Below are 13,512 nucleotides of genomic sequence, written 5' to 3' on the forward strand. Positions count from 1 at the left end.
AATAGCAATAATATCCCTTACATACAAGCTACCGTGCCAAATTTTGTTACTTTATCTTCGAAATATTAAACGAAATAGACGCCAACATACACACACACACGGAACTATTTTTTGGCCATTTTGGGCTCAGGAGGTCTCAAAACGTGAGATTTGCAAAAAGCTCGGAGGGTCAAATTTGACACGATTCCCACACTTTCCCTTGTCGTGTATACATAACAGCCGAGAAAGTAAAATGAAAAATCTCGCTTTTTCGTTTATTTTTCTTAATATGCAAAACAGTTAAATAAATCTTCATATGAAAACGAAGTAAACTCATTTATTTATATCATTAAATTATATTTAGAAAATATACCTAATAAGTTTTAAGACTGTTTCTAAATTTTATAATTTGATTTCTCTTCTCTTTTTAAAGGATTTTAAACAATATTTTCACAAGATAGCGACTTCTAAATGGAGAGAATTTAATATATATATATATATATTACTTTTATACACCAACTGTGAAACTTCTTATAATGTAATATGCAATTTTATAAGCAATATCTCTATTTTAATAAATTATGAGCTGAAATCCAATTGCAAAATATTTTTTAGAATGATTTATAATTTTTCTGTACAGGCATGAAAATTTCAAAATGTAAAGATAGAAAAAAACGAGTGGGTAAATAACTTCAATTTTTTAACCCAGTCTACAATATTTGACTTGTCATTTTCTGTATAAAATAGAACGCGATCAATATCAATTTTGATGCAATGAATGAATCCAAAAATGATGATTTCTTTTCAGAATCACTTATTTAACACAACTGAACTCTACGAAATGAATTTAGAAAAGTGAAATTTCTTTAAGACAGCATATTTTAAATATATATTACATCAACAATTATTCTATAAAATATTTAATACTACGTCCAATGTCCACAGTATTTTCGATAAGATCATAAACTTATAGTTCGTTAACATAAACAAAATATTAAATTGTCATCATGTTTAATTTTTAAACATGAAAATGACATTTGTTAATCAAATAAGGTTATAAAATACACTTTAATATAATTACCTTTTAATTAGAATTTATACTGATATTTTAATCTACTTAAATTATTGATTTCAGTAACAGTTAACAATAATGTTTAAATTATTATTGAATTTATAATTTAAAAAATATTTTGAAGAAAAAAAATATTCAATAGCTTTTAATTTTATTTTACTTAAGTGATATGCAAAATAACTATTTTGAAATGCAAAATTTAGTTAGGTAGTATATTTTAAAATGAAAATGCAAAACAACACGTGATACTTTTTGTTTTTAAAAAAAGAGTTGTAAACATTAAACTTAAACACTATGGATTTATCGATTGCTCAAGTCTGGTGATATCTGTTTTAAATTTTAAAATACTACTGTATTTTTCAAATTATTCAATGAATAGTAATAATAATCTGTGCTAGATCAGAGGAAAAAAAAAAATTAAATTTTAATGAAAAATAATTTATATAATTCAATGAATTGTGAACAAATCTTTCGATATCGTATGAACGAATAAGAATACTCCTTCGCTTTTTGAAATTAATTGAATAATTAGTGGAATAGAGCTCTCCACAATGTACAGTACATTACCACTTTACAGTATTGTATAGTGGCCTACGTAGAATACATTATTAAGCAGACATAATTCAATCTTTCATTCTTCGATTACCGTTAAAAAACACCGTTCATTATAGTGGTGATAATCATTGAACCTATTATTTATTTAATTAATTTTAATTTCTAGCTAAATTTAATAATTAATTATTCAGTAATTTAATTAAAATTTTAAAAGCTCCTTATTAATTTGTAAATGTATGTTATATATAGATTATTAAATAATATCTAAAATACATTAAATTTTAGTACTGTTCGATTCGTATCAAAGAAAATTAAATGAAAACAATATTCCCTAGCTACAATAACAAAATCAATAAATCTTAATTGATACTCAGGGGATGATATAAACTACGTATTTTTAAATATATATATATATATATATATACTTTTAAATTAACTATAAACATATTTTAATAAACAACGAAAAAATAATTATTAAAGAATAATTCAATTAATTATTTCTATTTTGGTAAGTAAAACGTAATTCAAGGTCGCAGTTTATGTTGTAAAATTGTTTGTAGTAAAAAGTTCGAAATTTCATTTCTTAAATTGCAACCTTGAATAATTAATATATATAATGTCCAGTAGACAAGAAAAAAACCACCTCCCGATAACCCATAAATAAAAGAAAACAACACGACAATGAATATGCAAAGCGCGAAAAAACAATCGAGTTAGTTTTTAAATATTTAGCGCAGTTAATTGCTTATCATTTCATTACAATCAGTTTGCTTTAAAATTTCGAAGAATTTAAAAATGACAATATATTTTAAATAATTTATCTTATTTTCAAGGTTTTAGAACCGAATGATTTAAATTCTGACTAAATTTAGCGTAACGAAAGTATCCACCTTCCATTACTATCAATATATTCACAGAATACTTAAAAGACGAACGAACGGATACTAAATACAAAGTTATTTAAAAAGCGCTAACAAGGCTATAATTATTGTATTTCAAACTCGCTTGAAGTAATTATGATTTCGACCTTGATAAAAATGTACGATTCACTGTATATATTGTCAGTACAGTTCAGCAGCAACCATCGTGATACAAAGTGGAGCAGTAATTGTATTATTTACACATCTTTACATCATTCTAATGCATTCAGTTTTCTACATTAAATATTAAAACCCATCGTTACACGGTCGTGCAGACAGAAAAAAAAAAAAATCTTATACTTAAATGATCTCGGCGTCTGGAAACAGCACAGATCTCACCAATTCTTCGAATTATTTTAAATTTAAATTTAATGTGAAATGTATTTTTACCGGGGACTTCAAACGTTGCTCATAAAATATGAAATATTTAAAATTTTTAAATAATTTTATTTCTACGGAAGTTCGATTAATGATGTTCTTAATTTGGAATATTTAATAAAACGTTTTTAAACTGAATGATAAAAAAAATTAAAAACATTTTAACAAGAATTACTACTTATAAAAAATTAAATTAAATTTTATGCGTAAAATTTGAAAGGATTTCATAATTTAAAAAGTGACGTGTATATTTTTTATACACGTTCAAACGTCAGAGAGATGGCATTTGTAACAGGAAATAACTATCCAATGAGGTCTCATAATAGTAAAACGTCAACCAATAGCAGGCTGGACTAGGAGGGTCTATTAATACAGTTAGGTGAGCAAAGTAGATTCAGTTGAGATGGGATTGTTGTTAGTTCTCAGTTGTAAGTTTAGAAAATTGCTTCATATGAATGAAGCAGTGTGGTGAATGTCATTTGCTCTGCAGTTATGTTATCGATCATCCTAAACAAAATTTGATAAATATCCATGAAATCGTCTTTCTCTCAGCGTGTGGTCTTTATATTAATTATTTTTGGAATAGCTGGATTTTTTTATTTGTCAATACCCAGTTTCGAAAAGAAATATTTGCAAACGATCAAAGAATATCCGCATGTTGACTATAATGTAAGAATTTCTTATTTTATTAATTATTATTTTCTCATTAACTTACTTTCTTATTAAATTTCCTTTTTATTGATATGTTTGTTTTTAAATATCGGAATTCGATCTCTTTTATTGTTTGATAATTTATACTTCCTGTTTGTAAACCTCTAAAAGATAATAGCATTTATTATTATATATAATATTTGAAAGGTTTTCTTTAAGATAGAAGAAGCATGAAAACCTTAATACTGTTGCCTTTAAATTGATCTACACAGTATCGTGTATGTGCCAAGATTTGACTTGACCTATTTTCTTCTCAGACTCTCGACTGAATAAAGATTAAAATAAATTGCTGAGTAAACTTTATAATATTAATATTTTGCAACATCTACATATGAAATTAAAAGTAATAATGCTGATAATTAGCAAAATAAAATTTAAATATTAAGAGATAAAAGTAGAATTCTACACACATAAGTAGAATTAAATTATATATATAAAAGCATAAAAAAATTGATTTTATAATCTATAAAACAGGTTTTTCTTTTATAATTTTCTGAAGGATAACTTGGAATGCTTCCAAGAGAAATAAAAATCAGTTTGAATCATTCGATGTTATAGTAAATGCGAGTCGTAACTTATTAAAATCATCAGACTAATTTACATATTTAATGAATGCAAATATGAATATTGATAATTAAGTAGTAATGATGATAAACGATATTATTTATATCGATACGATTTACAACGGTCTTCGGCAACTTTTAAAACACATTGATTTATGATTAGTCATTCGAGTTTTAGATTACGAATTACAAGCGCTTAAATTGAAATGCGTTTGAAAGCTTTAATTGTCGATTAAGAATTCATCATTAGAGAAAATATGTAATGTAGTTGTGCAGTCAGAATTATTAATTATACCTTTTAATTACGTGTAGATTTTAAAAATTATAATATTAACTAATTAAAAACATTCGCATCTGTTTAATTCTCTTTAAATTTTTTCTGTTTCGCTTGTTTTAATGTCGTGAGAATGGTATAAAGACTGATTAAAATTAATATTTTATTATATTATTTTTAATAAATTAATGTTAATAGTAATCGAATTTGTTTTTTATCTTTTCATTTATAGCTCATTTTAATTAATCGTTAAATTTATTATTTTTTTAATACATTTTCAGAACTGCAAAAATACTTAAAATAAACCTTTTTTGGATTTCATAATTAAAATATAATAAAATTCTATTAAAATTCATTAGGCACAAATTAAACATTTTTATTAATGGCTGTATATGTACAGTACATAGGCCTAATAAAAATTATATTTGTACTGTACATTATATAGGCGTGTGTCTATGTAAACACACACACGCCTGTATACTGTGTTTGTGTGTTTCTTTCGTTTCTTACTGTACTGTGTGTGTTTCTTTCGTTAAATTTCGAATAGATTTTTAATTGTTCGAGTTATTCTCTAGCAGTTGTAATGGTTATTAATGTATTAACAAAAACCTATTATAGAACTAATGCTAAGAATAGCTCACATGTGAATAAATAAAAGAAATTTTGTCTAGTTAAGTGTCATTAAGCATTATCATATATCATTAAACCTAAATATAAACTAATTTATTATAATATAATACATATATAAGCTAAATGTGTAGATTTTTTTTTTAAATATTCGAATTTACATCGATAATATTAACGCATTTACGCACCCAAGTGACCGATTTTAACGCAATATTTGCGTTAAAATAGAATATTGACTATAAATAACAAATTAAATGCATTATTAATAATATTTACGTTCATTTGATTAGGTAAACAAATCATGATTCTTTGTTACGGGGAGAAACCACTAAATATAGTGACTAATTTTTATTATAGAATGATGTACCTGAATTGCTAATTAGATTATCATTTAGAATTTTATGTTAAATTATATATTTATAAACGTTATAATATATCACTTGGAAACAAAAATAAGTATCTAACTACGCAAGAGCGGAGGAATAAGCAGCTCAGTGAGAAAAATCCTGTCGAAAGGTGCGAATTCAGCAGCAGCTTCTAATTCAATTAGTTCTCATGTAGTCAAATTTAAAAAAATATTATTCAATTGGTTTATTATTACTGTACATAAATATATATATATATTTTTTGTCTAAAATGTTCCCCAAAAATACGTACACATTTTCAGTCCATAATTCTGTAAAAATCTTTTATCCAAATAAAATTTGGTCTTAAAAATGGATAATTTAACCTTATAATTTACAGTAAATGTTAGAATAGAAAATTATTAAATTAAAATTAAGAAAATAAGCGTATTAACAACTGAAATGTGTGTACATTTTTGGAGACATCAAGTACTGTAAGTAATTTATGAACTTGTTGCTAAAATTCTGAATTAAATATTTATTTAAAACCAATTGTTTAATTTATAAAATAAGCTGTATTTCCCTACTATATATACTATTTCAAATCGATTTTCTCTTCAATTTTAGATTAAATTTTAAAATTCGTAATCGTCTTTATTTATTAATATAAAGCGAGTGTTTAATTCCGTGATGTGTTCTGCATAAGTTTTAAATAATAATAATAATAATAAATAAATAAATAAATAAATATATATATATATATATATATATATACAGCAGCAAACGATACGAAGAATTTTCAAATATTTTTTCCGATAATTTAAGTACTTCTTTTCAAGTATTTGGCTAAATACGAATTTACATTTACACAGATCGTTAACGTATACAATGGATGCGTGCCAGAAAAAGGGGTAACGAATTTAGAAAAATAAATAACGCATGAAAAGTTTCACGTTTGTTTTGAATGTATTTGCAGGAGAAAGATGGTTAGACCAAGTTTTAATTAATTTCAATTATTAAACGTTTGAAAAATTACTGAATTTGTTTACATCAATGAAATAGCTTAAAGTAATAAATAAAATATTTAAATTCAGATTAAAAAATAAAATTTAGTTATAAATTGATGAAAAGTAATTGTTTTTTACTCAAAAATAACTAACCAAGAAGCAAAAGTAAAAGTAATTACGCTATTAAAATTTTAAAATTGTACATTCCAAATAAATTAGTTGTTTTCCAGGATTTAAAATAAGTTTTGTTGCGCAGACAACGAGCGACGAAGAATAAAACTATAACAATAATTTATTATTTTTTAGTAATAATGCGCGTGTTTTTATCAAAACATCATTTCTGCCATATATTTTGTAATTCAAAGTCATCTTCAAACAATAAGGAACTCGATAAATGTGATCTGTAAGTAAATACAGTATGCTGCCCTGTTATCTTGCAGACATGCGTACTATATGTCGACTAAATTCAGAATATACTGTATTTGGAGCAGCTGTATATTGTTTTGAGTAAAACAGAAGCTGTTGGTAGGGTGATTTTTATTGAATACTTGTAGTTTATGACGTGTTTTACTGTACTTGGTACGAATCATTTTTACATTTTAATTTAAATATACTTGACGATAAAAATGGATTGTCTCGACAGTAATTTCATAAATTTCCTGGGACAGCAAGACACGAACTCTTATTATTTTTGAATGAGTTTATTGAATTTAAGTTATATACAACAATAAAAAATTTTAAATTAGCCGAACTATTTGTGTGTCAGTTTATATAGCTTTATTGCTACTTTTTATTGTTAAAACATATATTTTAAGTTAATTCATAGCATAAAAGCGTTCTATTTCCAAATTAAGAGCCTATGGTATTAGATACAGTGCTAAAATAAAAAGCATAAAATTATTGGATACCCTTTTTATAAATAAACAAAGTTCTTCAATTACTTATAAAAATCTTACTTAACAGTATACGAAACTTGCTTTGTCATCAAATTTAGAAAAGTTTGAGCCTTTTAAAATTCATATTATATTAGAAATAGAAATTAAAAGGAGTTTAATAATGTTTACGAATTTAAAAAATATATTTTATAGATATTTTATTAATCACAATCAAAGGCTTAATTGAAACGCGTTTTTAATATACATTGAAAATATTGAAATTTGTTGAAATTTTAATAATTAATAATATTACTAATAATAATATATTATATTCTACAGTTATCATATAGTAATAATGACATGAAATTCAATTAATAAGAATATTATGAATTTTCTCGTATAGTTCTGGAATTCAAAACAAAATTCTTCGCATTATTGTTTAATTTGTTGTTTTATAATTTATATCCCGCAATAAAATTTGTACTTCTTACTCAAGATATAAATTAGAAACGATGAATTGAATAGTAATAATTATATAAGTATATATGAAGAGCTTCTAGGATAAAACAAATCATTAATATGTAATGAAGGTGGGCAAGATGAAGACTTTAAGGTTTGAAAAGTCATAAGATGGCAATCACTTTTTATTCTCAGCAACTACAACATTTGATAATATATAATATATAATTTAATTTTTGAAAACACGTTTTTAAAAACAAGAAAATTTAATATTTTAAAATTACATGTAAATGCACCATCTTGCCCACCCATGGGGTAAGATCGGGATATTATTTTTATATACAAGACTGACAAATTAAATGGTTAAACTGTCGTTTTCTTTAATATTGGGACAAGAACATGTGCCCATTTATCACAACGACTACATTTATCACAACTCTCTGTAGATGCAGATTATAACCATCCACAATAGAAGCATTCTGTGTCATTTATCTTTTGTTTCTTGTTAGGCCTACCCTTGCTGATGCCTGAAGCTTTTGATTTTACGGAATTTCTTTCGGTAAACAAAGACCGTTTTCCTGGGGGTGCCGAAACTTGTTGATTGTTTTTGTTCCATCAGCTCCTGCTTGTACGGTGTATCTGTTAGGATTGCTGTTTTCCCTGTCCTTCTGCTATTTTCGAGTTTTTCTTGGTTCCAACATGTGGAATTGGCATTATTTCTATGGGAGAGACTTGAGTAAAAACTGAATGAGTAGGCCTACTTGTAGTGGTGTAATCAGTGACTGTTTCTGCCCCCGGATTAGGCATACCTCCGTTTTCATGGTTTTGGTTGTCCCAAAACGAGCATCCTGGTATGTCCTGCTGCTGAAGGGCCTGATTGTCATCTCTGCAGCAGTAATGTCTGCCTCCGAAAATACTTCTGGATTCATTGGCCATACTCATGGTCAATCTGGGGCAAGACGAGGTACTCCATCTTGCCTCAACGTGCACTTTTCATACTGACTTGCAAACACAGGTCAACTTTATTTCAAAACTAAACAATTACAGTCTTAAAGGTTACTTCGAATACCATAATATCTTCATCTAAAAGGTAATGTAAAAGTTAATACTTATTTTGTAGAAACTTTGTAGCAGGCGTAAATTTAGATGAAGTATTGCTAAAACATGGTAAACTGTCTTACTTCCAAACAAAGAGAGCGATCCGGACGTTCTCTCGTCCCGTGATCCCTTTTGAGGTTGACATTTAGTTCCCCAAATAACAGCTAGATGAAAGCGCATTAACCACAAATAAACAGATGTCCCCGTCTTACCCCATGGCCCCATCTTGCACCACCTTCCCCTATCTGAAGATTTTTCTCTTCTTAGTTTGAAGTATCGCGTTTGGAATTTTTCAATTGTTAATCATTTTATTTTTTCAGTTTATACCATATTATAATGCATTTTTGTTGAATTTTTAATAATAATAATTTATATGAAAACATGTACGAATCTAAAATAACTTTCAGTTTAGTCTATGTTAAGTAAGATGCACTATTTGTTTTTTATTTTTTTTTTTTTTGGAAAATTTTAATTTCTATGCATTTACTCTAATAATTTCTTTTAGAATTAAATAACGGATTTTTCTTCCTTGCAATAATGGTTATTAATGAACAATTTCTAGAATTACGGTATCTGTTACATTATACGTTAATGTCTATTATATATATTAGAAACAGTTCTTACATAATTTTCCATTTTTTTCAGGTTTGTGTAGCCTACATGAAATATGAATTTGAGAATTACCTTCAGACACGCGCATTAGTCGTTTTAAAAAATCATTCTTAATATAGAGAATCTAGTATATTTGAAGTAAATGTACAAGTTATGTTTGAATCTTCTTTTTCCCCCCTCGATCAATAATGAAAATTAATGTTTCAATGTAAAAATGATTTCGTATTCGAGAGTTCAAATTTTTAATTTCTTATTTTTTGATGAAAATAAATTAAATGAAAGCTTCCAAATTACGAACTTTTACGAATGAAAATAATTTGAATTTTAATATTTTAATTAAACTTAAAGGAAATTTAATTCACTTTTAATTCTAATCGTAAATATCAGTAAACATTATTTTGAAATTATTTTTATTTTAAATTTCAACAATTCGTAATTTAAAATATCTTAATTTTTACAATAAGCAATTTATTTTATTAAAATAAATATAAAATTACGATGAAATTAATTGTTTTTGAAAGTTTTTAAAATGAAAAGAATTTAGTCTACTGTTGTCCATAATATGACACTAGTCAAAAATAAAATAATAATAATAAACCTATACATTTTTTTAAGTGTTTTGTTTAAGATATAAAGAATTTTCGTTTATAATAAAATGCAATAGTAAACATCATTTAAAGCATCACTTTCACATTAAAAGATGAGCAAATTTTATGAAACTCCATAAAAGTCGATGGTTATTATTTATAAGTTATATTGAAGAGGACAATAACTAATTAATGACATTTCTTCGAATAGTATATTTTTAATCGAATAAGAGATTTTTTATTAAACATTAAAGAAGTTTAACAACGATTTGGTCAATTGCCAAATAGCCAGTTTTAAAATTTCATCAATAAACAAAATATAAAAATAGGCTTTTCATATTAAAGATCCTAAATTTATAATGCATTCCACACAAAAAAAAAATCTTAAAAATAGAAAAAAATAACAATATTACGGTCTGTTTTTAATCATTTAAATCGTGAAATTTAAACGTTTAAAATGAACTCTATTACATATTAACTCATTTTTAAAGCTTAAATAGATAAATTAACTTTTTAATATATTAAATAAATTTATTGTATAAAAATACAACGCATTTTAAATATACGTAGATAATTTTTTAACAATCACGTTACCCGTATATTTAAAATTTATTATACCTGCATTTTTATTCATTACTTTCAATGCAGGAAGTAATTAAAATTCAGTTACGTGATATAAATTAATAATTCGTAACTTAATAATTTTTTATTTAAATCTCCTATCAAATAATATTAGTTAAAAATTACTTTAAAGGATGGACAGAACTGTTTTCTGTACATTAAAAGAATTCTAATGCATTTTATGGATTTAAGCTTCTCCCGCTTTTTTCTGGAATATAATAAAACGGTTAAAGAAAATCAGATAAATTTTATAATACTGTATTTTTATAATTTTATTGTTTTTATATAGTTTTTAATAAATTTTATCTTATTTTCGATAAGCGAAATTAAAAATTAATAATAAAACAATAAATTTTTTGACGCATAAAGCCGACATAGTTGATTTTATAATTTTTTGCGTAAAAAAATAGAAAATAAACATAAAAATAAACGCGTTTAATAAACAATATAGAAAGTAAATAAATTATTAGTTATAGGAAAATATGGAAAGAGCTATAATAAATTTACAAACTTAATATTCATATTTATGCAAATTTTCCTTCACAAATTTTTAATTGTGAAACTTTATCTTTGAAAATTGAAATGATTTTTCAATGTATGTTCCAAAACACAAAACAAAACCAACAACAAAGAAAAAAAAATCATCGATAATTATTCTAAAAATGAGCAAACATAATATTAATCAATAAAGTTAGCTGCTAACTCGGCAGATATTTTATAAAAATTTGCGCATCAGGGCATTGTCGGAATATTTTACGCTCTGTATATTACCTAAAATGTTATTAAGACAAGCAACAATTTCATAAATGTATATGAATTCATTTTCTATAATTGCATTTTGTTTGTATTCAAGTGAGATGAAAGCATGATTATTAGTTTCAGAGTAACTTTTGTATTAACATTTCATTTACAACGGATCACATATAATGATTAGCAAATACGAGACATCCTATCTAAATTTCCAACTATATTTTACTCGACAATTATAATATTTGTTGACTAAATACGTTCAAAAAGGCTAAAATATTTAATTATTTCAACAATAATAGTTTTACTAAAGTATAATTTATACATATTTAAATAGTTCTAACTGCTAATTTATTCATTGTAACATAGAAAGACACTTACGTTTATGACTATAATCTGCAGTTTGAATCGATAAAACAATTTTGCCAGGGCAGAAGTACAAAATATTACACGCGAAGTAATATTGTATATTTAACAAAACTGACCGATGATTTTATTTATTTTTTTTTTTAACGGATTAAATTTCCTATTGCTTAATTGATGATTTTCGATCCACAAGTTGATAAAAACTCGTGGCTTATATATCATAGAAATTGCCATGTACGTGATTACAAAGAAACACACTCAAGTTTAATTAGAGATTTTTGTGATATACTTGATGAATCACATCTGTGTATATTATCTGCAAGACCCGATTAATATGAATATTGATCGAGCCGGTACCCACATTTCTCTAATTAAAAATTTATAAAATGTTTAATGGTGATTTTTATCGCTTCTCGTTCACATTCATTTTTATTTTATTTTTTTTTTTTTTCTATTCTTCTTCTTTAGGACTTAACTATTATTATATATATTTTCTTTCTTTGACTTTTAGGAACTCCAGAAAATCGTCCAAGCAGAAATTCAGCAGATAGATTTGACTTTCCTAAAAACATTACAGAACAGTGGAATTCAAGTTTTTCTAATCGAACCACGTCTTCTATTATATTTTTTGAATGAAGATGATTTAAAAATCTTAGAAAAAAGAGAAGTTAGAACGAAGCATTTTTATGAACGCTTTAACGTAACCAGCTACGGAATTTTTGAAAATAGTTCTAATAGTATAAATGTAAGTAAAAGTTAACAATATTTATTTTAGTGTAATTCTCCAATGCTTTTATTTATTGTGACCGTAAGCTAATCTAGTAATTTGGCTTATGTCAATTTAACTAATCTATCTGAGTAATAATGCCGAGTATCTACTAATTAGTAAAGTCTACAAGTTCTTAATGATATTTTCTATTCTAATAGTTATATTTAATAGAGAAACTTAAGTAATTACGATGACAAGCTGATTATTTTTTGAATTTCAAAATCCAGAAAATTAAATGTCTATTTCAATGGCACATTTTGCATTAAAGACAGAATTCGCTTTTAAAACAACAAACTGAAATTTTTGAATAGTTTCGCGAGTAATAAAATACAATTTGTAGAGAAGAAAGGAATTTCTCTGCTAATTTCGAAAAATAATTACAAATAAGATATGATAATAGAGGTAATTGTAGATAAAAGTTAACGCTTTGCAAACATTTTAAGATAAATTTTTATTGTTTAAGAACAAAGCTTCATTGTTATTAAAGATAGATACAGAAATTTATTTTAATGTAGTGTTTATTATTATCATTATTTGATGAGCAGAGATGTTGGGTTAATATACATTTTCAACATTTTTAAACATTTCTATGTAAAATCGTTTCTGACTTTTTAAAAAGTATTAATGTATTGTTTTGTTGGTATTGATAGGTGTTTTAATCTGACATTCACAAAGTTATATATTTTCTTATTATATACATTTTTTATAATTATATTTGTGATTAATGAAAAGATAAGATGAAAAAATCTCTCTGCACATCATGATTTTTTTGCATGTATTATTTATATTTTAGTTGTTTTAACTCTCTTTCCTTAACTGCAGTAAATATTATACGAACGATTCCGAATCACGTACTGTATATGACAATGTTATTCTACAGAATAAAATATGTCGTCACATTTACAAAAATCAGAAAAAAAATTTTTTAGTTAAAAATTTATAAATTTG

At 25.1% G+C, this 13,512-nt stretch overlaps 1 protein-coding gene and 1 long non-coding RNA gene across 2 annotated transcripts in view; one reads left to right on the forward strand and one right to left on the reverse strand.

The window, feature by feature from the left end:
- The window catches only part of LOC136979060 (uncharacterized), a 72,222-nt gene extending 69,357 nt beyond the window's left edge, over window positions 1-2,865 (reverse strand). Inside the window, exon 1 of the long non-coding RNA XR_010881332.1 lies at window positions 2,827-2,865. This is a non-coding gene — a long non-coding RNA (uncharacterized lncRNA). The remainder of the gene's footprint in view (window positions 1-2,826) is intronic.
- A 424-nt stretch (window positions 2,866-3,289) lies between these two features.
- Window positions 3,290-13,512, forward strand: part of LOC136979061 (ribitol-5-phosphate transferase FKTN-like) — a 31,231-nt gene continuing 21,008 nt past the window's right edge. The window contains exons 1-2 of the mRNA XM_067274965.1: window positions 3,290-3,573; window positions 12,307-12,540. Coding sequence (XP_067131066.1) covers window positions 3,436-3,573; window positions 12,307-12,540 — 372 coding nt within the window. The 5' untranslated portion in view covers window positions 3,290-3,435. The remainder of the gene's footprint in view (window positions 3,574-12,306; window positions 12,541-13,512) is intronic.

Source organism: Centruroides vittatus, unplaced genomic scaffold, assembly GCF_030686945.1.
Source record: "Centruroides vittatus isolate TY-2023 unplaced genomic scaffold, ASM3068694v2 contig_575, whole genome shotgun sequence".
NCBI lineage: Eukaryota > Metazoa > Arthropoda > Arachnida > Scorpiones > Buthidae > Centruroides > Centruroides vittatus.